Source organism: Oncorhynchus nerka, linkage group LG5 (genome assembly GCF_034236695.1).
Source record: "Oncorhynchus nerka isolate Pitt River linkage group LG5, Oner_Uvic_2.0, whole genome shotgun sequence".
NCBI classification, from domain to species: Eukaryota; Metazoa; Chordata; class Actinopteri; order Salmoniformes; family Salmonidae; genus Oncorhynchus; species Oncorhynchus nerka.
Window position 1 is genome coordinate 64,383,871 of NC_088400.1, and position 21,624 is coordinate 64,405,494.

Sequence of the window (21,624 nt, forward strand, 5' to 3'; positions counted from 1 at the left end):
ATACTACCCACCACTGCGACCTGTACGCTCTTGTTGGCTGGCCCTCACTTCATACTCGTCGCCAAACCCACTGGCTCCAGGTCATCTATAAGACCCTGCTAAGTAAAGTCCCCCCTTATCTCAGCTCGCTGGTCACCATAGCAGCACCCACCTGTAGCACGCGCTCCAGCAGGTATATCTCTCTGGTCACCCCCAAAACCAATTCTTCCTTTGGCCGCCTCTCCCTCCAGTTCTCTGCTGCCAATGACTGAAACGAACTACAAAAATCTCTGAAACTGGAAACACTTATCTCCCTCACTTGCTTTAAGCACCAGCTGTCGTCGCAGCTCACAGATTACTGCACCTGTACATAGCCCATCTATAATTTAGCCCAAACAACTACCTCTTTCCCTACTGTATTTATTTATTTATTTTGCTCCTTTGCACCCCATTATTTCTATCTCTACTTTGCACATTATTCCACTGCAAATCAACCATTCCAGTGTTTTACTTGCTATATTGTATTTACTTTGCCACCATGGTCTTTTTTGCCTTTACCTCCTTTATCTCAGCTCATTTGCTCACGTTGTATATAGACTTATTTTTCTACTGTATTATTGACTGTTTGTTTTACTCCATGTGTAACTCTGTGTTGTTGAATGTGTCGAACTGCTTTGCTTTATCTTGGCCAGGTCGCAATTGTAAAATGAGAACTTGCCTACCTGGTTAAATAAAGGTGAAAAAATGGTCTGGGGAGTGTGTCACAACATCATCAGACTGAGCTTGTTGTCATTGCAGGCAATCTCAACGCTGTGCATTACGGGGAAGACATCCTCCTCCCTCATGTAGTACCCTTCCTGCAGGCTCATCCTGACATGACCCTCCAGCATGACAATGCCACCACCAGAGTGTGATTTCCTGCAAGACAGGAATGTCAGTGTTCTGCCATGCCCAGCGAACAGCGCGGATCTCAATCCCATTGAGCACGTCTGGGACCTGTTGGATCGGAGGGTGAGGGCTAGGGCCATTCCCCCCAGAAATGTCAGTCAACTTGCAGGTGCCTTGGTGGAAGAGTGGGGTAACATCTCACAGCAAGAACGGGCAAATCTGGTGCAGTCCATGAGGAGGAGATGCGCTGCAGTACTTAATGCAGCTGGTGGCCACACCAGATACTGTTACTTTTGATTTTGACCCCTTTTGTTCAGGAACACATTATTCCATTTCTGTTAGTCACATGTCTGTGGAACTTGTTCAGTTTATGTCTCAGTTGTTGAATCTTATGTTCATACAAATATTTGCACATGTTAAGTTTGCTGAAAATAAACGCAGTTGACAGTGAGAGGACGTTTCTTTTTTGCTGAGTTTAGGTGCTCTGTAGAGCATACACTGTGCACCCAATGGTGCGTTCGGCTGCACGTATCAACCTATGAAGAGTCTTGCAGTCCGCGGCGGTGGAGTTGCCGTAACAGGCTGTGATGCAGCCTGACAGTATGCTCTCGATGGTGCTCCTGTAGAACACTGTGAGGGCCCTCGGGGACAGGGTGAATTTCTTCAGCATACTGAAGTTGAAGAATCTCTGTCGTGCCTTCTTCACTATGGTGTTCGTGTGGTTAGACCATTTCAGATTCTCTGAGATATGTACGTCAAGGAATTTGTAGTTATTGACCATTTTCACGGTGGCCCCATTGATGAGGCAGCCCCATTGTGGTTGATAATACCTTATTGATGGTTGATTGAGCCCACACAATTCAAACTAGTCAGAATACAATTGACAGTATATATATTTATTCCAGACAACAGGGATCAAGCATGGAGTGATATGTCAAAAGCAGTGAAAAAACTGAATCGGAGTTTGAACCAGCAACAAACAAGAGTATGCCCTCTTGCCATAAAAGTCCAGACCTCTTGGTTTAGTGTTGTTATACGCAGTAGTTTAGCATCAGTCTGGCCGATGTGAAATATAAGTAATTTTAAAAATGTAATGGTTAGAAGAGTAAGGCACAGTAAAGGGAAAGAGGTTTTAAACTCTGAAGCCAGTAGGTTCAAATAATACAGTCAGCAACAAATCATTATTTTATTTCAGTCTTCTTCTTACTCTCTTTAGGAACATCTTTACCTCCCTCAAACACACACACGCACGCGTGTGCATTTCTCTTAGTCCATAGTCTTGTCACTCCAGGCCAGAGATTTCCTCTTGGCAAGTTCCATCCAGGATGGCTGACCCCGGTGTGACAATGAGGATGATGATGATGATGAAGAAGAAGGTATCTCAGGATTTGCGATGTGAATCTCAATTTGACCATTGTTAGATTCCTCCTAAGATAAAATACAGAGATGACATATTACTAACTAAACTGGCCACATTACATCTTAGTTACAAAATGAAGACTTACTCTGTTTGAGTCAGTTGTTTTACCTCACCATGTGAACTGACCAGGAAAAACGTCTGACCCTAGTGGGGGGGGCACAGTCAAATATTTACCATAGTCCCAGTCGGGAGCGCTCTTTCTGTCCATTTCTCCACAGGCATCTTCTCAGCTCTCTTCAGAGACGTGGAGGATCTCTCAGACGCTCCTCGTAAAGTTGGTCTGGTTGGCATGTGAGGTTGGGAGGACGGTTGTGTCAGCTGTTGAGCTGTTCCTTGTGGTGTCGGTTGCGATGCTGTTTGTGTGTTAGGCTGATCTGAAGGCAATGTTTTGAGTTTAGCTGTCAGATGCATTTCCTGTAGGATTGGTCTACCGCTTGGTATTGGTTGAGATGCTGATTGTACCACTGGGGCTGATGTTTGTTTTTGCAAGGCTGTTTTTGTGCTTGGCTGTGATTGTGATGGAGGTTGTGTTGATGGCTGAGCTGTTGGTTGTAATCTCGGCTGTGGGGCTGGGGTTGGAGCTGGCCATGGTGATGTGGTGTACTGGGGCGTTGTTGTCCCCCCTGTCCCAGGCACTGTCTCTGGACTGAGATGCTGTTGGAGACTCCTGGTCTTTTCCCGGGCCATGGACATCCAGACAGGTTCCGATCCAGCTGACCCATTAGACCCAGGGGTCTCAGCCCCTCTTGGGAGCCCCAGAGCAGGTCTGGAGGATGGGCCTTTGTCTGAGGAACAATGGGTGACATTGTTGAAATCAAGTCAAACTTTATTTAAAGTGTATTTAAAAGATACTGTGATGTTTGATGACTGGAGTTGTGAATCCAATATTTAATCAGATCATCTTCATTTATTCTGTGGTTCATTTGGTTTGGTCGATATTGGCAATATTATGATTGAGGTGAAACAGAGATCTTATTACAAACAGTGCCCCTGTAATTATTTGGACCGTGAAGCATGTTTTCTTCTTTTGGTTCTATACTCCAAATGTTGGATTTGAAATTAAACAATGACTCTGAGGTTAAAGTACAGACTGTCAGCTTTAATTTGAGGGTATTTTCATCCATATCAGGTGAACCGTTTAGAAATGACAGCAGTTTTTGTTCATAGTCCCCCCATTTTAGGTGAGCGAAAGTATTGGGACAAATTCACTTATGCGTATTAAAGTAGTAAAAAGTTAAGTATTTGGTCCCATATTCATAGCACGCAATGACTACATCAAGCTTGTGACTGCACATTTGTACATTTTCTGTTTGTTTTGGTAGTGTTTCAGATTATTTTGTGCCCAATATAAATGAATGGTAAAAAATGTATTGAGTCACGTTTATTGAAAATAAGAATAGAATATGTTTCTAAACACTTCTACATTGAATGTGGATGCTACCATGATATATGGATAATGCTGAATGAATCATCAATAATGATGAGTGAGAAAGTTACAGATGCACAAATATTATACCCCCCAAAAATGTAATGGTGAGAGGTTAGCATGTCTTGGGGGTAGGATATTTGTGCATCTGGAACTTTCTTACTTATTCACGATTCATTCCGGATGATCAGTAATCATGGTAGCATCCACTTTAATATAGAAGTGTTTAGAAACATATTCTATTCTTATATACAATAAAAGTGACTCAAGAATGACACAATACATGATTTACCATTCAATTCTATTGGGCACAAAATGATCTGAAACACAAATGTAAGCATCCAGCAAATTTGTAGAGTCACAAGATTTATGTAGTCATTGAATGCTAGGAATATGGGACCAAATATATAGAGTATAGAGCCAAAGGAAGACAAAATGCTTCTCCGTCCCAATAATGACATATTATTATACAGATCTGGATCCAGTTTTGATTGGAGGGGAAATTGCCCACTGATTCAGAAGTGCTCATTATACTGTAACTACTATTGTATGATTATCAGAGAAGTGTTCAGTGGTTCAGTGGATATATGTTACCTGGGTCTGAAAAGGCATCTACTACCAGGTCAGTATCATCTTCATCTAAGGATAGAACCAAGACAGTGCCTAGAGGTGAGTACATGCTATTGAAACAGGGCCCTAAGTAGACTGACATAGCTGCAACCGTGTGAGCTAGAACACCTTGTTAGCGCAAAGTCAGTTAGTGCATAGTCCAAGTTAATAGTTATTCAATATGGACTCAGCGATATGACGTAGATTCAGAAAGTAAACAGCGAAGTGGGTCAATTTCCGCAACAACTCAGAGCGTTGAACGCGAGGCTCAATTTCTCCGCTGAACTTTCGACGACGTTCTAGAGGACATACGTACCTTGGTTCTCGTTGAGTCTGTTTCTGTCAAGGGTGTATGAGGGGGGGCAATCAGACACTTGTGACGGGCCCTTCCTCGAAGCCTTATTTGCCAAGTCACCCCTGACCTTTGAACTTGTGCCAATTTCGCCTTTGACTGGTTCTGCAGTTGTTGAGACAATATGACACTTAACCCTGAATTCTTGGTCCCTTTGCAAGCGATACTTCAGAGACTGAGAAGTGGTGCGCAGCTTCACTCCGAAAGCACTCTTCCTCTCCTGCTCCTGCTCCTTCTCCTCATTTCCCTCACTCTGCCCATCCCTTTTCTCTCCTCCCTTCAGTCCTGTCTCCTCCACGACTTCTACCTCTGTTTGTACTTTTCTCTCCTGAGGTGAGGGTTGTGGTTGGTTTTCCTTCAGGCCTTTAAATGTGGCCTGCTCTGGTTTTACCTCTTGCCTTCTGACAGACTCCTGATGAGGGTTCTTGGCCACCAAACCCTCCCCTCCTTTTCCTTTTGCATTCATCTCCTCATTTCTAGTCCCTGTGTGGGCTCTGCTAGTGGCACTCTTGGAACGCTGTCTCAAGGAGGAGTTGGAGAAACTGTTTGCTCTAGGCAGTGTGTCTTCATGGCCAGTAGGTGGCCCTGTTGTCCTCTGCACCAGGTCCAATTTGGAGGTTTCTTCATTAACGCCCGACAGTGGGACTGCTGTAGTCTCTCTGACAGACTCTCTCTCAAAAGCAGGTCTCGGTGTTTGCCTTATAACGCGAGAGGCATGGGTAGGTAGAGCAGAGTGGTGTGTAGAGCTGCTGGTGTCTGCTAGGCTCACACCCTGTGTGTTTCTGCTCAACCTGTCTCCCTTGTTAGAGGTGGCTGGGGTCATATTCTCCTCTGGCTTCTCTTTTGAGGGCAGTTGATTTGTGATGGAAGTGATATTATCTGATCCATAGACAGGACTGAGAGGCCTGGAGAGGGTCTTTTCAGATGTAGACCCAGGCCGACTTCCCTGGTCTGAATTATCCTGGATGAGAGTTCTTGGGCGTTTGACCCAGATAGGTTCCGGGGGCAGGCTCGGGGTCTCCAGGATGGAGGTCTTGGTCATGGGTTCTGATAGAGGAGAGGTCATAGCCTGGAGGTAGAGAGGGTTGGTGGTGACGCGTCCCTCTGTCTGAGAGGACTCTTGTCTCTGTAATACCTCTTTCTGACCACCAGGGGGTACTGACTGCCAGGGCTTCTCCTCAGAGTATTTTGGAGATGAAGAGAACGATCGCTCCCTCTCCTCCTCTTCCTCTCTTTCCTCGTCCTCCGTTCCATCCTGCTCTTCCTCCCTCTCAGACAGGGGCTGGTCTGGGTACAGGTCACTCAGGCTCTCTGAGCCAAGTCTGCTTGCTCTCTAGTAATGACACAGACAAGAAAAACAGCCCGTTAAACCATGGTCTTATATTTACACTGTAATGAAGGTATTAGAGATGGAATTCTGCCCAGTACCCACTATGTGGTGTTTTGATGTTACACTACACAGTGAGATCTTACCAGGGGACCTTTCCTTCCCTTGGCGCTGGCCCTCTGGTTCCTGGGTTTAACAGACATGCGGTGAAGGGCGGCAGAGCTGTCCAGGCTAGGAGTGTACTGGGCTGGGCTGGTGAAGTCCACTGCAGGGGAGGGCTCTGGATCACAGGGGGAAGCAGGATACGGGGAGAGAGGACGGGAGGAGGGCTGGGAGAGGCACTGAGGAGAAAGTAGAAAAGCACATTAACAATTGAAATGGGCCCAACAAACATGTTTTCGGTGAATGTTGTTAGGATGATCAGTATGTGAATGTGGGATGTGGTGTAACACAGACAGGAAGTCACATCACCTGCTCCTCCTCCTCACTTCCTGTCCCTGCTAAACTCAGAGAGCTATGGTGCCTGTGCGTGTCAGGGAACTGGGGATGGAATGGAGGAAGAGGTGTCAATCAGTCAGTCACACAAGGTGGTAGAAGAGTAATGAGGAATGATGATGATAATGGTGATGATTACATTGTGTTTTGTTTGCAAGTTTACCAACAGACTCTACTGACTACAGCAAGGTTTATTCTCTAAAAATAGATGTTATCTCAATGAGACTATCCTGGATAAATATAAGTTAGATAAATTGTATCTATGTGTGTGCAGTAAATGTGATCAGCCCCATTCACCTTGTAGGAAGGCCCCTGTGCTGTTCGGTCATGGAACAAGATCTCTGGAGGGCTCTGGGGCAAACCATCATCCTCAGAGGTGGCTCCGGAATCTTCCATTCTCTTTCCAGGGATCAGCAAGGGGGGAGGGCCCAGACACATGTTCTGCCGCTGCAGTTTCAGCTGCCCAATCAGAAACAGTGCATGTGTGATGAGCACACTCCGGGACCAATCACAACAGTAAATTAGACTATAAGGACCCTCCCACCTATGGATTCACCTGCAGTTCTCGTATCCTGCTGTGTACGTTCTCCTGAGACAGAACCCTCGTCGGCTCAGAGGAGCTCTGTGATTGGTCAGCCAGGAAGATGCTGTCATGTGACAGAGCTCTGGACCCCAGTGTATTTGGACCGCCCCTGTAAGTGACACAGGTCAAAAATATGTTTACTACATACATACAGTATTTCCCAGTGGACGTGCTACTTAAACTTGATAACTTGATCAACTTGACATGCTACTATTTCCAGTGAGTGAAAGAGGTCAGATGCTTACAAACAGTCATCCTCTGAGTCGTCGTCCCTCGGAGCTATGACATCAGCAGTGACATCACTGGCGGACTGGCTCTGCTTCATCCGTCCTTCAGTCTCCTTCCTCTTCAGACGGCCAAACAGACGACTCTTCAGCAGCTTGAACCGAGACTTCTTCCTCCCTGAAACCACCACGAAGTTACTGTCCTACATTTGGTTTGTTTGCAGAGTCAGACATGAGACTTTTGCTGTGAAGTTCATTCCTGTTTGCATTGCATAATGCACTGTGTATGAATGGTGCATTGGGAGTGAATGATTTGCCAGCTACGTAGGTCTGTTTACATTGGTTTAGGCATGTCAATCATTTAAAGAGAAAGTAGACATGTGTTCTACCTGTAAGCTCTTCTCCTGAGTCCTCCACTTCCTCCGCGTTAGTATCCATGACAGGAGACTGGAGTTAGCTGCTCCTACCTAGGAAGAGAGACAGGGCAAGACAAAAAACAGTATTTAGCAACGCCTGAGGGTTCTGTTTGAACAATGGCTCTTCCTGTGAGCCATTCAGGAGCCAGTAGACTGCAGGTTACAGCTCACCTCTATCACACCACTCCCTCCATGGACAAAGTGTGCTTTCAGGACTGGCCTCAGACTTACTGCATGAGTATTGGTACTGTGCACACACTGCCAAATATACCTCTCTATACCCCCCTGGTGATGTGGGTTGGAGCCCTGTCTCAGCCCCCCTCTGTCTATGCCTCCCTGGTGATGTGGGTTGGAGCCCTGTCTCAGCCACCCTCTGTCTATACCCCCTGGTGATGTAGGTTGGAGCCCTGTCTCAGCCACCCTCTGTCTATACCCCCTGGTGATATAGGTTGGAGCCCTGTCTCAGCCACCCTCTGTCTATGCCTCCCTGGTGATGTAGGTTGGAGCCCTGTCTCAGCCACCCTCTGTCTATGCCTCCCTGGTGATGTGGGTTGGAGCCCTGTCTCAGCCACCCTCTGTCTATACCCCCTGGTGATGTAGGTTGGAGCCCTGTCTCAGCCACCCTCTGTCTATACCTCCCTGGTGATGTGGGTTGGAGCCCTGTCTCAGCCCCCCTCTGTCTATACCTCCCTGGTGATGTGGGTTGGAGCCCTGTCTCAGCCCCCCTCTGTCTATGCCTCCCTGGTGATATAGGTTGGAGCCCTGTCTCAGCCACCCTCTGTCTATACCCCCTGGTGATATAGGTTGGAGCCCTGTCTCAGCCCCCCTCTGTCTATACCTCCCTGGTGATATAGGTTGGAGCCCTGTCTCAGCCACCCTCTGTCTATGCCTCCCTGGTGATATAGGTTGGAGCCCTGTCTCAGCCACCCTCTGTCTATGCCTCCCTGGTGATATAGGTTGGAGCCCTGTCTCAGCCACCCTCTGTCTATGTCTCCCTGGTGATGTGGGTTGGAGCCCTGTCTCAGCACCCTCTGTCTATGCCTCCCTGGTGATGTAGGTTGGAGCCCTGTCTCAGCCACCCTCTGTCTATGCCTCCCTGGTGATGTGGGTTGGAGCCCTGTCTCAGCACCCTCTGTCTATACCTCCCTGGTGATGTGGGTTGGAGCCCTGTCTCAGCCACCCTCTGTCTATACCTCCCTGGTGATGTGGGTTGGAGCCCTGTCTCAGCCACCCTCTGTCTATACCCCCCTGGTGATATAGCTTGGAGCCCTGTCTCAGCCACCCTCTGTCTATACCCCCTGGTGATATAGGTTGGAGCCCTGTCTCAGCCACCCTCTGTCTATGCCTCCCTGGTGATATAGGTTGGAGCCCTGTCTCAGCCCCCTCTGTCTATACCCCTGGTGATATAGGTTGGAGCCCCCCTGTCTCAGCCCCCCTCTGTCTATGCCTCCCTGGTGATGTAGGTTGGAGCCCTGTCTCAGCCACCCTCTGTCTATGCCTCCCTGGTGATATAGGTTGGAGCCCTGTCTCAGCCCCCTCTGTCTATGCCTCCCTGGTGATGTAGGTTGGCCCCCTCTGTCTAGCCCTGTCTCAGCCCCCTCTGTCTATGCCTCCCTGGTGATGTAGGTTGGAGCCCCTGTCTCAGCCCCCAGCCCCCTCTGTCTATGCCTCCCTGGTGATGTGGGTTGGAGCCCTGTCTCAGCCCCCTCTGTCTGCCTCCTGGTGATACCAGCCCCTGGTGATGTGGGTTGGAGCCCTGTCTCAGCCACCCTCTGTCTATGCCTCCCTGGTGATATAGGTTGGAGCCCTGTCTCAGCCCCCCTCTGTCTATGCCTCCATGGTGATGTAGGTTGGAGCCCTGTCTCAGCCCCCCTCTGTCTATACCTCCCTGGTGATGTGGGTTGGAGCCCTGTCTCAGCCCCCCTCTGTCTATGCCTCCCTGGTGATATAGGTTGGAGCCCTGTCTCAGCCACCCTCTGTCTATACCCCCTGGTGATATAGGTTGGAGCCCTGTCTCAGCCCCCCTCTGTCTATACCTCCCTGGTGATATAGGTTGGAGCCCTGTCTCAGCCACCCTCTGTCTATGCCTCCCTGGTGATATAGGTTGGAGCCCTGTCTCAGCCACCCTCTGTCTATGCCTCCCTGGTGATATAGGTTGGAGCCCTGTCTCAGCCACCCTCTGTCTATGTCTCCCTGGTGATGTGGGTTGGAGCCCTGTCTCAGCACCCTCTGTCTATGCCTCCCTGGTGATGTAGGTTGGAGCCCTGTCTCAGCCACCCTCTGTCTATGCCTCCCTGGTGATGTGGGTTGGAGCCCTGTCTCAGCACCCTCTGTCTATACCTCCCTGGTGATGTGGGTTGGAGCCCTGTCTCAGCCACCCTCTGTCTATACCTCCCTGGTGATGTGGGTTGGAGCCATGTCTCAGCCACCCTCTGTCTATACCCCCTGGTGATATAGCTTGGAGCCCTGTCTCAGCCACCCTCTGTCTATGCCTCCCTGGTGATGTGGGTTGGAGCCCTGTCTCAGCCACCCTCTGTCTATACCCCCTGGTGATATAGCTTGGAGCCCTGTCTCAGCCACCCTCTGTCTATGCCTCCCTGGTGATGTGGGTTGGAGCCCTGTCTCAGCCCCTCTCTGTCTATACCCCCTGGTGATATAGGTTGGAGCCCTGTCTCAGCCCCCCTCTGTCTATGCCTCCCTGGTGATGTGGGTTGGAGCCCTGTCTCAGCCACCCTCTGTCTATACCCCCTGGTGATATAGGTTGGAGCCCTGTCTCAGCCACCCTCTGTCTATGCCTCCCTGGTGATGTAGGTTGGAGCCCTGTCTCAGCCACCCTCTGTCTATGCCTCCCTGGTGATGTAGGTTGGAGCCCTGTCTCAGCCACCCTCTGTCTATACCACCTGGTGATGTGGGTTGGAGCCCTGTCTCAGCCACCCTCTGTCTATGCCACATGGTGATGTGGGTTGGAGCCCTGTCTCAGCCCCCCTCTGTCTATACCACCTGGTGATGTCTCAGCCCCCTCTGTCTATACCACCTGGTGATATAGGTTGGAGCCCTGTCTCAGCCACCCTCTGTCTATACCTCCCTGGTGATGTGGGTTGGAGCCCTGTCTCAGCCACCCTCTGTCTATACCCCCTGGTGATATAGGTTGGAGCCCTGTCTCAGCCATCCTCTATCTATGCCTCCCTGGTGATATAGGTTGGAGGCCTGTCTCAGCCACCCTCTGTCTATACCTCCCTGGTGATGTGGGTTGGAGCCCTGTCTCAGCCCCCTCTGTCTATACCCCCTGGTGATATAGCTTGGAGCCCTGTCTCAGCCACCCTCTGTCTATACCCCCTGGTGATATAGCTTGGAGCCCTGTCTCAGCCACCCTCTGTCTATACCCCCTGGTGATATAGCTTGGAGCCCTGTCTCAGCCACCCTCTGTCTATGCCTCCCTGGTGATGTGGGTTGGAGCCCTGTCTCAGCCCCTCTCTGTCTATACCCCCTGGTGATATAGGTTGGAGCCCTGTCTCAGCCCCCCTCTGTCTATGCCTCCCTGGTGATGTGGGTTGGAGCCCTGTCTCAGCCACCCTCTGTCTATACCCCCTGGTGATATAGGTTGGAGCCCTGTCTCAGCCACCCTCTGTCTATGCCTCCCTGGTGATGTAGGTTGGAGCCCTGTCTCAGCCACCCTCTGTCTATGCCTCCCTGGTGATGTAGGTTGGAGCCCTGTCTCAGCCACCCTCTGTCTATACCACCTGGTGATGTGGGTTGGAGCCCTGTCTCAGCCGCCCTCTGTCTATGCCTCCCTGGTGATGTGGGTTGGAGCCCTGTCTCAGCCCCCCTCTGTCTATACCACCTGGTGATATAGGTTGGAGCCCTGTCTCAGCCCCCCTCTGTCTATACCACCTGGTGATATAGGTTGGAGCCCTGTCTCAGCCACCCTCTGTCTATACCTCCCTGGTGATGTGGGTTGGAGCCCTGTCTCAGCCACCCTCTGTCTATACCCCCTGGTGATATAGGTTGGAGCCCTGTCTCAGCCATCCTCTATCTATGCCTCCCTGGTGATATAGGTTGGAGGCCTGTCTCAGCCACCCTCTGTCTATACCTCCCTGGTGATGTGGGTTGGAGCCCTGTCTCAGCCCCCTCTGTCTATACCCCCTGGTGATATAGCTTGGAGCCCTGTCTCAGCCACCCTCTGTCTATACCCCCTGGTGATATAGCTTGGAGCCCTGTCTCAGCCACCCTCTGTCTATACCCCCTGGTGATATAGCTTGGAGCCCTGTCTCAGCCACCCTCTGTCTATGCCTCCCTGGTGATGTGGGTTGGAGCCCTGTCTCAGCCCCTCTCTGTCTATACCCCCTGGTGATATAGGTTGGAGCCCTGTCTCAGCCACCCTCTGTCTATACCCCCTGGTGATATAGGTTGGAGCCCTGTCTCAGCCACCCTCTGTCTATGCCTCCCTGGTGATGTAGGTTGGAGCCCTGTCTCAGCCACCCTCTGTCTATGCCTCCCTGGTGATGTAGGTTGGAGCCCTGTCTCAGCCACCCTCTGTCTATACCACCTGGTGATGTGGGTTGGAGCCCTGTCTCAGCCGCCCTCTGTCTATGCCACCTGGTGATGTGGGTTGGAGCCCTGTCTCAGCCCCCCTCTGTCTATGCCTCCCTGGTGATGTAGGTTGGAGCCCTGTCTCAGCCCCCCTCTGTCTATGCCACCTGGTGATGTGGGTTGGAGCCCTGTCTCAGCCACCCTCTGTCTATACCTCCCTGGTGATGTGGGTTGGAGCCCTGTCTCAGCCCCCCTCTGTCTATGCCACCTGGTGATGTGGGTTGGAGCCCTGTCTCAGCCCCCTCTGTCTATGCCTCCCTGGTGATGTAGGTTGGAGCCCTGTCTCAGCCACCCCCTCTGTCTATGCCTCCCTGGTGATGTAGGTTGGAGCCCTGTCTCAGCCACCCTCTGTCTATACCACCTGGTGATGTGGGTTGGAGCCCTGTCTCAGCCGCCCTCTGTCTATGCCACCTGGTGATGTGGGTTGGAGCCCTGTCTCAGCCCCCTCTGTCTATGCCTCCCTGGTGATGTAGGTTGGCCCTGTCTCAGCCCTGTCTCAGCCCCTCAGCCGCCCTCTGTCTATGCCACCTGGTGATGTGGGTTGGAGCCCTGTCTCAGCCACCCTCTGTCTATACCTCCCTGGTGATGTGGGTTGGAGCCCTGTCTCAGCCCCCCTCTGTCTATGCCACCTGGTGATGTGGGTTGGAGCCCTGTCTCAGCCCCCTCTGTCTATGCCTCCCTGGTGATGTAGGTTGGAGCCCTGTCTCAGCCCCCTCTGCCTCCCTGGTGATATATGCCTCCCCTGGTGATGTGGGTTGGAGCCCTGTCTCAGCCCCCTCTGTCTATGCCTCCCTGTCTGGTGATGTAGGTTGGAGCCCTGTCTCAGCCACCCTCTGTCTATGCCACCTGGTGATGTAGTTTGGAGCCCTGTCTCAGCCCCCTCTGTCTATGCCTCCCTGGTGATGTAGGTTGGAGCCCTGTCTCAGCCCCCTCTGTCTATGCCTCCCTGGTGATGTAGGTTGGAGCCCTGTCTCAGCCCCCTATACTGGTGATATAGGTTGGAGCCTATGCCTCCCTGGTGATGTAGGTTGGAGCCCCTGTCTCAGCCACCCTCTGTCTATGCCACCTGGTGATGTAGTTTGGAGCCCTGTCTCAGCCCCCTCTGTCTATGCCTCCCTGGTGATGTCTAGGTGATGGAGCCCTGTCTCAGCCCCCTCTGTCTATGCCTCCCTGGTGATGTAGGTTGGAGCCCTGTCTCAGCCCCCTCTGTCTATGCCTCCCTGGTGATGTAGGTTGGAGCCCTGTCTCAGCCCCCCTCTGTCTATGCCTCCCTGGTGATGTGGGTTGGAGCCCTGTCTCAGCCACCCTCTGTCTATGCCACCTGGTGATGTAGGTTGGAGCCCTGTCTCAGCCCCCTCTGTCTATGCCTCCCTGGTGATGTAGGTTGGAGCCCTGTCTCAGCCCCCTCTGTCTATGCCTCCCTGGTGATGTAGGTTGGTCTCAGCCCTGTCTCAGCCCCCCTGGTGATGTAGGTTGGAGCCCTCTCAGCCACCCTCTCTATGCCTCCTGGTGATGTAGGTTGGAGCCCTGTCTCAGCCCCCTCTGTCTATGCCTCCCTGGTGATGTAGGTTGGAGCCCTGTCTCAGCCCCCTCTGTCTATGCCTCCCTGGTGATGTAGGTTGGAGCCCTGTCTCAGCCCCCTCTGTCTATGCCTCCCTGGTGATGTAGGTTGGAGCCCTGTCTCAGCCCCCTATGTCTATGCCTCCCTGGTGATGTAGGTTGGAGCCCTGTCTCAGCCCCCTCTGTCTATGCCTCCCTGGTGATGTAGGTTGGAGCCCTGTCTCAGCCCCCCTCTGTCTATGCCACCTGGTGATGTAGGTTGGAGCCCTGTCTCAGCCCCCTCTGTCTATGCCTCCCTGGTGATGTAGGTTGGAGCCCTGTCTCAGCCCCCCTCTGTCTATGCCTCCCTGGTGATGTAGGTTGGAGCCCTGTCTCAGCCCCCTATGTCTATACCTCCCTGGTGATGTAGGTTGGAGCCCTGTCTCAGCCCCCTCTGTCTATGCCTCCCTGGTGATGTAGGTTGGAGCCCTGTCTCAGCCCCCCTCTGTCTATGCCTCCCTGGTGATGTAGGTTGGAGCCCTGTCTCAGCCCCCTATGTCTATACCTCCCTGGTGATGTAGGTTGGAGCCCTGTCTCAGCCCCCTCTGTCTATGCCTCCCTGGTGATGTAGGTTGGAGCCCTGTCTCAGCCACCCTCTGTCTATGCCACCTGGTGATGTAGTTTGGAGCCCTGTCTCAGCCCCCTCTGTCTATGCCTCCCTGGTGATGTAGGTTGGAGCCCTGTCTCAGCCCCCTATGTCTATGCTCTTACTAGCTGTCTCCCTTTACATTTCCTGCACTACTGTCAAAAATACTAAAAAACATAAAAAAATATATATACATATATTTTAATACATTGTCTCAACAGATTTTGGAGTTGTCGTATTTTAATAACATGTATTTATTTATTTAATTATAATTATAGCACATTTGATTATCCAGCTGACATACCAGTAAATTACCCTTCATTGATAACAAATAGTTTCACACCCTCTTTTCCTTGAACTAGCTGATAACACCTCTAAACTAAGGCAACGTTTAAGAAACCTAACAAACCTGATAAATGGTCTACTTTTTGTCAGGCGTTAGATATTAGCTTTGCTATTGTCATTGTTCTAGTTATTTATAGTTAATAAATAAGCGCTTTTCATTTGATGTAACATTTTCTAGTGGTGTGGGGGATGTGCTTTGGCAAAGTGGGTGGGGTTATATCCTTCCTGTTTGGCCCTGTCCGGGGGTGTCCTCGAATGGGGCCACAGTGTCTCCTGACCCCTCCTGTCTCAGCCTCCAGTATTTATGCTGCAGTAGTTCATGTGTCGGGGGGCTGGGGTCAGTTTGTTATATCTAGAGTACTTCTCCTGTCCTATTCGGTGTCCTGTGTGAATCTAAGTGTGCGTTCTCTAATTCTCTCCTTCTCTCTTTCTTTCTCTCTCTCGGAGGACCTGAGCCCTAGGACCACCTGACATGATGACTCCTTGCTGTCCCCAGTCCACCTGACCGTGCTGCTGCTCCAGTTTCAACTGTTCTGCCTTATTATTATTCGACCATGCTGGTCATTTATGAACATTTAAACATCTTGGCCATGTTCTGTTATAATCTCCACCCGGCACAGCAAGAAGAGGACTGGCCACCCCACATAGCCTGGTTCCTCTCTAGGTTTCTTCCTAGGTTTTGGCCTTTCTAGGGAGTTTTTCCTAGCCACCGTGCTTCTACACCTGCATTGCTTGCTGTTTGGGGTTTTAGGCTGGGTTTCTGTACAGCACTTTGAGATCTCAGCTGATGTACGAAGGGCTATATAAATACATTTGATTTGATTTGATTTCTCAAGTCAAGTTTGCCAGTTCAGTGATTATTGTGTCAGCAGTTCCAATTAGTTTGAACAGTATTTCTCTTTCAGCAGATATCATGGAGCGTTTGAATAGAGCAAGCGGACCAGACAAGAGGCTTTCAGCTCCTGTGTTGACTTCGTGCCTGGTCCTGAATAGGAGTTGCCTAGCAGTCCACTGGTGACGTGATGTGACATTAAATAACAAGGAGACAAATTAAACACGACCTGAGTTCAACCTTTCCCAGACTCGTAATGCTTACACACACGCACACACATGCACAGACACACACACGGACAGCTCTTTCACACAATGTCTGAAAGAAGACAACAAAAACCAGAGGTTCACCAACGTTCTAAGCACAACCAAACTCCCCCAATCCATCTTTATCCAAGGTGTATACAAGCAGGAAGAACTCAGGGAGAAGACTGGGTTAGTGCACTGAACCCAGCCAGCAAACCACATGCAGCAACCCTGTCTAATACAGCAACCCTGCACTGAACCCAGCCAGCAAACCAACCCTGTGCAGCAACCCTGTCTAATACAACAACCCTGCAACAACAACCCTGTCTAATACAGCAACCCAGTCTAATACAACAACCCAGTCTAATACAACAACCCTGTCTAATACAACAACCCTGTCTAATACAACAACCCTGTCTAATACAACAACCCTGTCTAATACAACAACCCTGTCTAATACAACAACCCAGTCTAATACAACAACCCTGTCTAATACAGCAACCCTGTTTAATACAACAACCCTGTCTAATGCAATACAACAACCCTGTCTAATACAACAACCCTGTCTAATACAAACAACAACCCCTGTCTAATACAACAACCCTGTCTAATACAACAACCCTGTCTAATACAAACAACAACCCTGTCTAATACAACAACCCAGTCTAATACAGCAACCCTGTCTAATACAACAACCCTGTCTAATACAGCAACCCTGTCTAATACAGCAACCAACCCTGTCTAATACAACAACCCTGTCTAATACAACAACCCTGTCAACCCCTGTCTAATGCAGCAACCCTGTCTAATACAACAACCCAGTCTAATACAACAACCCTGCAATACAACAACCCTGTCAACAACCCTGTACAACAACCCTGTCTAATACAACAACCCAGTACAACAACCCTGTAATACAACAACCCTGTCTAATACAACAACCCAGTTTAATACAACAACCCTGTCTAATACAACAACCCTGTCAATACAACAACCCTGTTTAGTCTAATACAACAAATACAGCAACCCTGTCTAATACAGCAACCCTGTTTAATACAACCCAGTCTAATACAGCAACCCAGTCTAATACAACAACCCTGTCTAATACAGCAACCCAGTCTAATACAGCAACCCAGTCTAATACAGCAACCCAGTCTAATACAACAACCCAGTCTAATACAGAAACCCAGTCTAATACAACAACCCTGTTTAATACAACAACCCAGTGTTTAATACAACAACCCTGTTTAATACAACAACCCTGTCTTAATACAAGCAACCCTGTCTAATACAGCAACCCTGTCTAATACAGCAACCCAGTCTAATACAACAACCCTGTCTAATACAGCAACCCTGTCTACCCTGTACAACAACCCTGTCTAATACAACAACCCAGTCTAATACAACAACCCAGTCTAATACAACAACCCTGTCTAATACAACAACCCAGTTTAATACAACAACCCAGTTTAATACAACAACCCTGTTTACAACAACCCAGTACAAACAACCCTGTCTAATACAACAACCCAGTCTAATACAACAACAACCAACAACCCTGTCTAATACAACAACCCAGTTTAATACAACAACCCTGTCTAATACAACAACCCAATACAGTCAACCCTAATACAACAACCCTGTTTAATACAACAACCCTGTTTAATACAACAACCCTGTCTAATACAACAACCCTGTCTAATACAACAACCCAGTCTAATACAACAACCAACCCTGTCTAATACAGAAACAACCTGTTTAATACAACAACCCAGTCTAATACAACAACCCAGTCTAATACAACAACCCTGTCTAATACAACAACCCTGTCTAATACAACAAATACCCCCTGTCTAATACAGCAACCCAGTCTAATACAACAACCCTGTCTAATAATACAACCCTGTCTACCCCCTGTCTAATACAACAACCCAGTTTAATACAACAACCCAGTCTAATACAACAACCCTGTCTAATACAACAACCCTGTTAATACAGCAACCCAGTCTAATACAGCAACCAACCCTGTCTAATACAGTCTAATACAACAACCCTGTCTAATACAGCAACCCAGTCTAATACAACAACCCTGTCTAATACAACAACCCAGTCTAATACAACAACCCTGTTTAATACAACAACCCTGTCTAATACAACAACCCAGTTTAATACAACAACCCTGTCTAATACAACAACCCAGTCAACAACACTAATACAACAACCCAGTCAACAACCCTAATACAACAAATACCCCCAGTCTAATACAACAATACAACAACCCAGTCTAATACAGCAACCCTGTCTAATACAACAACCCAATCTAATACAACAACCCAGTCTAATACAGCAACCCAGTCTAATACAACAACCCAGTCTAATACAACAACCCTGTCTAATACAACAACCCAGTCTAATACAACAACAAATACAACAACCCAGTCTAATACAACAACCCTGTCTAATACAACAACCCAATCTAATACAACAACCCAGTCTAATACAGCAACCCTGCTCTGCATCCAGCTGTCAACTGGAACATAATCTCCCAGCAGAGTAGAAGACTAAAGGTCGGTGCAGCTCACTGAGCAACCCAACTACTGAACCACACACAGCAACCAGGCTTTGAACCCTGGTGCCCAGCAGAATGGATATCTGCAGAGAACAAGCCCAACAATAGGGAACAGCAGGGGTACTGTCTTTGGTGAAATCCTATCCTGCAGCTACAGGATATTACTGAAGTTGGCTGGCCAGTCCTGATCCAGCTGGCTACAAACAGCACAGTACAGATGCCATATCTTAATTTGATCATCCTGTTGTTGAAGGAATTTTAATTTCCACTTTAAAATGTCAGACTCGACCCCTACAAAACAACCCCTACAAAACATGTTAATTAATTATAATCCACATAACAATTCACATTTCCTGTTCCTGCAGGATTATATTCATGCTGTTTTAACTGGCTCAAATTAAGATACGGCATCTGTATACTACGTATGCACTCTGTGGTAGAAGAGCCTTTAAGCTAACTATCCTCCTTGTTGGCACCAAACGTTCCATGATTAAAACATTCTAATTTGCATTGTAACTAGAAGTGTCAATGTCTCAGGTGTAACTTTTAGTGTCAACATGGTGTCTATTGAGATTCTAAATCAAGCCAAGAGACTGTATATGATGGCTGGCTCTCCATGGCTCTGTCTATCTGTGGATCTGGCGAGGATAAGCCTGTATATTACTGTTTAATGAGATGATGAACTTGTGTAACTTTTTAGACCTCACACACACACCTGCGGCTGCGACACCTCAGGTCCTCGAGTGCCTGTAGTGACGTCCGCATGGCCGGTTGTTCCCCCAAGGCTATAATGGAACCCCACAGCTGAGCTACTGTATAGATAAGAGGAAACCATCTACTTTTTACAGTGCCACGCATACAATAAAATAATCCGATTAAATGTTTCCGGAGTGTAAATGAATCCATTTGAATAGAAATAGATTTCAGCTGTAGGCAATGAGTGAATAATTAACTGGAAATGGCTGTGAACAATAAACAAAGAATAAACAAAGAAATACATTGTTCAAAGTATAGAAGATCTTTTTTTTTTTTTTTTACACCCCTTTTTCGTGGTATCCAATTGTTTAGTAGCTAGTCTCTTGTCTCATCGCTACAACTCCCGTACGGGCTCGGGAGAGACGAAGGTCGAAAGCCATGCGTCCTCCGATACATAACCCAACCAAGTCGCACTTCTTAACACAGCGCGCATCCAACCCGGAAGCCAGCCACACCAATGTGTCGGAGGAAACACCGTGCACCTGGCAACCTTGGTTAGCACAAACTGCGCCCGGCCCGCCACAGGAGTCGCTGGTGTGTGAAGAGTCAAGGATATCCCTACCGGCCAAGCCCTCCCTTACCCAGATGATGCTGGGCCAATTGTGCGTCACCCCACGGACCTCCCGGTCGCGGCCGGTTACGACAGAGCCTGGGCGCGTGTCTCAGAGTCTCTGGTGGCACAGCTGGCGCTGCAGTACAGCGCCCTTAACCACTGCGCCACCCGGGAGGCCCAAAAGTATAGAAGATCTTAACATCGTTTGACCTGCTTACCTCAGGAGGCTGGTGGCACCTTACCTGGGGAGGACGGGCTCGTGGTAATGTCTGGAGTGGAAGGGGTGGAATGGAATCAAATCCACCAAACACCTGGTCTCTATGTGTTGGATGTCATTCCATTCGCTCCGTTCCAGCCATTATTATGAGCCGTCCTCCCCTCAGCAGCCCCCACTGCTGCCTACTTACCATGGAAGTAAATAGAAACCAGTTACCAACATGGTCCCTCCCTGGAAAAAGCCTCTAAAAAGGAAGTGTGACTGATAAGTCCTACGTAACAGCACTGCACAATGAGAGCTAAGGGACTCCTCAGCGAGCCAAACAACACAAGCCCAGGGGACCTGACACTTTCAGTAAATCTCCACACATCACAGCAGTGCAGTGAACACATGGAATATTACCTGTTGATAACGGAGGGACTAAGGTAGAGAGCTACCCCCGATAATCTATCTCTGGGTACTAGACTAAAGAAATATGAACCGGAACTCAATGGTTTTGGGCTCTCCCTTTAATTAAGGTATTTTAACCAAACAGCCGTTATGAAATCTGATTGTCCAGTGAATGATCAGCGATTACTCTGGTCCTGTTCACAACCAGCATTATACTTTATATACAGAGCAGTGTTGTTTACCAAAGGCAGTTTTATTAGATGACAATGAAGGATAACTTAGGAAAGACAAACACTGTAATGGCAATCATCCTTCTTGCTGGATGAGTGCATAGTGTTGTTTTTACAGAAACAGGGTGAAGCCTTATCTGTAGGCTTCTGGTTTGGCAGTGGAATAATCACACAGAATCTGGAGTTTTCAAAACCCTAGCAGGTCCTCTTTTACCTGGAAAAAAACTCTCAAGATCATAACAGTTGTTATTGTTTCGGTCGTCAGACACGATTTGATTCTTATCAGTTAATCCCATTTAGGAATGCAGAACTCGTGCTCAACACACTGTAGTTAAAAGTTCAAAGGTTATGGAACAAGAAACAGTTGAAATACTGTACAACACCCTGGAAGATCATATGTTGCAAATTATCTTATCAATTATCATTTTCATCAACAGATACAACTGTTTGTGGGTGGTTTCTAGTTCATTTACAGTAAGAGTCAAGTTCAGTCGGGTGGAATTGTCTTACCCTGTTACTGGAGAGCAGCTGCTTCTTCTTCCTCTCTCTCTTTCTGTTTTCTCTTTCTCTCCAAGGGGAGGATGTTTCCTTCCACGCACTCACACACATACTAGTCCTCAGCCACCTCACTACACCGCCATCTGCAAATGAAGGGAATGAGAGAAGGAGAGGTGATAGGAGAGAGGTGATAGGACAGAAAGGGAGTGGAGGGAGGGAGAGAGTGAGAGTGAGAGCGAGAGAGAGAGGCGCTGCAAGGGTAGTGTTCATAGGATCAGTGACAGGAGTGGAAAGCTGTCTTAAATGAACTGTGTACAGAGAACAAATGTGTTGTGTTGTCCTGCATCATTTATCCCCTCTATACCTTTTAGGGTCTTCGGCAAATGTCCACATTTAAAGACATTTCCTAAGTACTCCAATTCAAAAGTATTTAAATGTCTGAATGCAGTTACGTATCTCAGTATGTGTTCATAAAGAGTTAATAATTAGAGTGAA

General features: G+C 48.7%; 1 protein-coding gene across 3 annotated transcripts; it reads right to left on the minus strand.

Annotated features, from left to right (window-relative positions):
• Positions 1–1,742: 1,742 nt before the first annotated feature.
• Positions 1,743–21,322, minus strand: LOC115123079 (CRACD-like protein). Of its 3 annotated transcripts, XM_065018896.1 has the most exons (12): positions 21,142–21,322; positions 19,201–19,297; positions 7,693–7,770; positions 7,325–7,481; positions 7,053–7,188; positions 6,794–6,955; positions 6,473–6,541; positions 6,148–6,342; positions 4,639–6,007; positions 4,308–4,352; positions 2,462–3,072; positions 1,743–2,295 (listed from the first exon to the last, which is right to left on the minus strand). In XM_065018896.1, exons 3-12 carry the CDS (start codon positions 7,739–7,741, stop codon positions 2,134–2,136), a joined length of 2,955 nt encoding a protein of 984 aa, XP_064874968.1. In that variant the 5' UTR covers positions 7,742–7,770; positions 19,201–19,297; positions 21,142–21,322; the 3' UTR covers positions 1,743–2,133. The 3 variants fall into 3 exon arrangements, with proteins under 3 accessions (XP_064874968.1, XP_064874969.1, XP_064874970.1); XM_065018897.1 differs by lacking the exon at positions 19,201–19,297; XM_065018898.1 differs by lacking the exon at positions 4,308–4,352.
• Between the last annotated feature and the right edge of the window lie 302 nt (positions 21,323–21,624).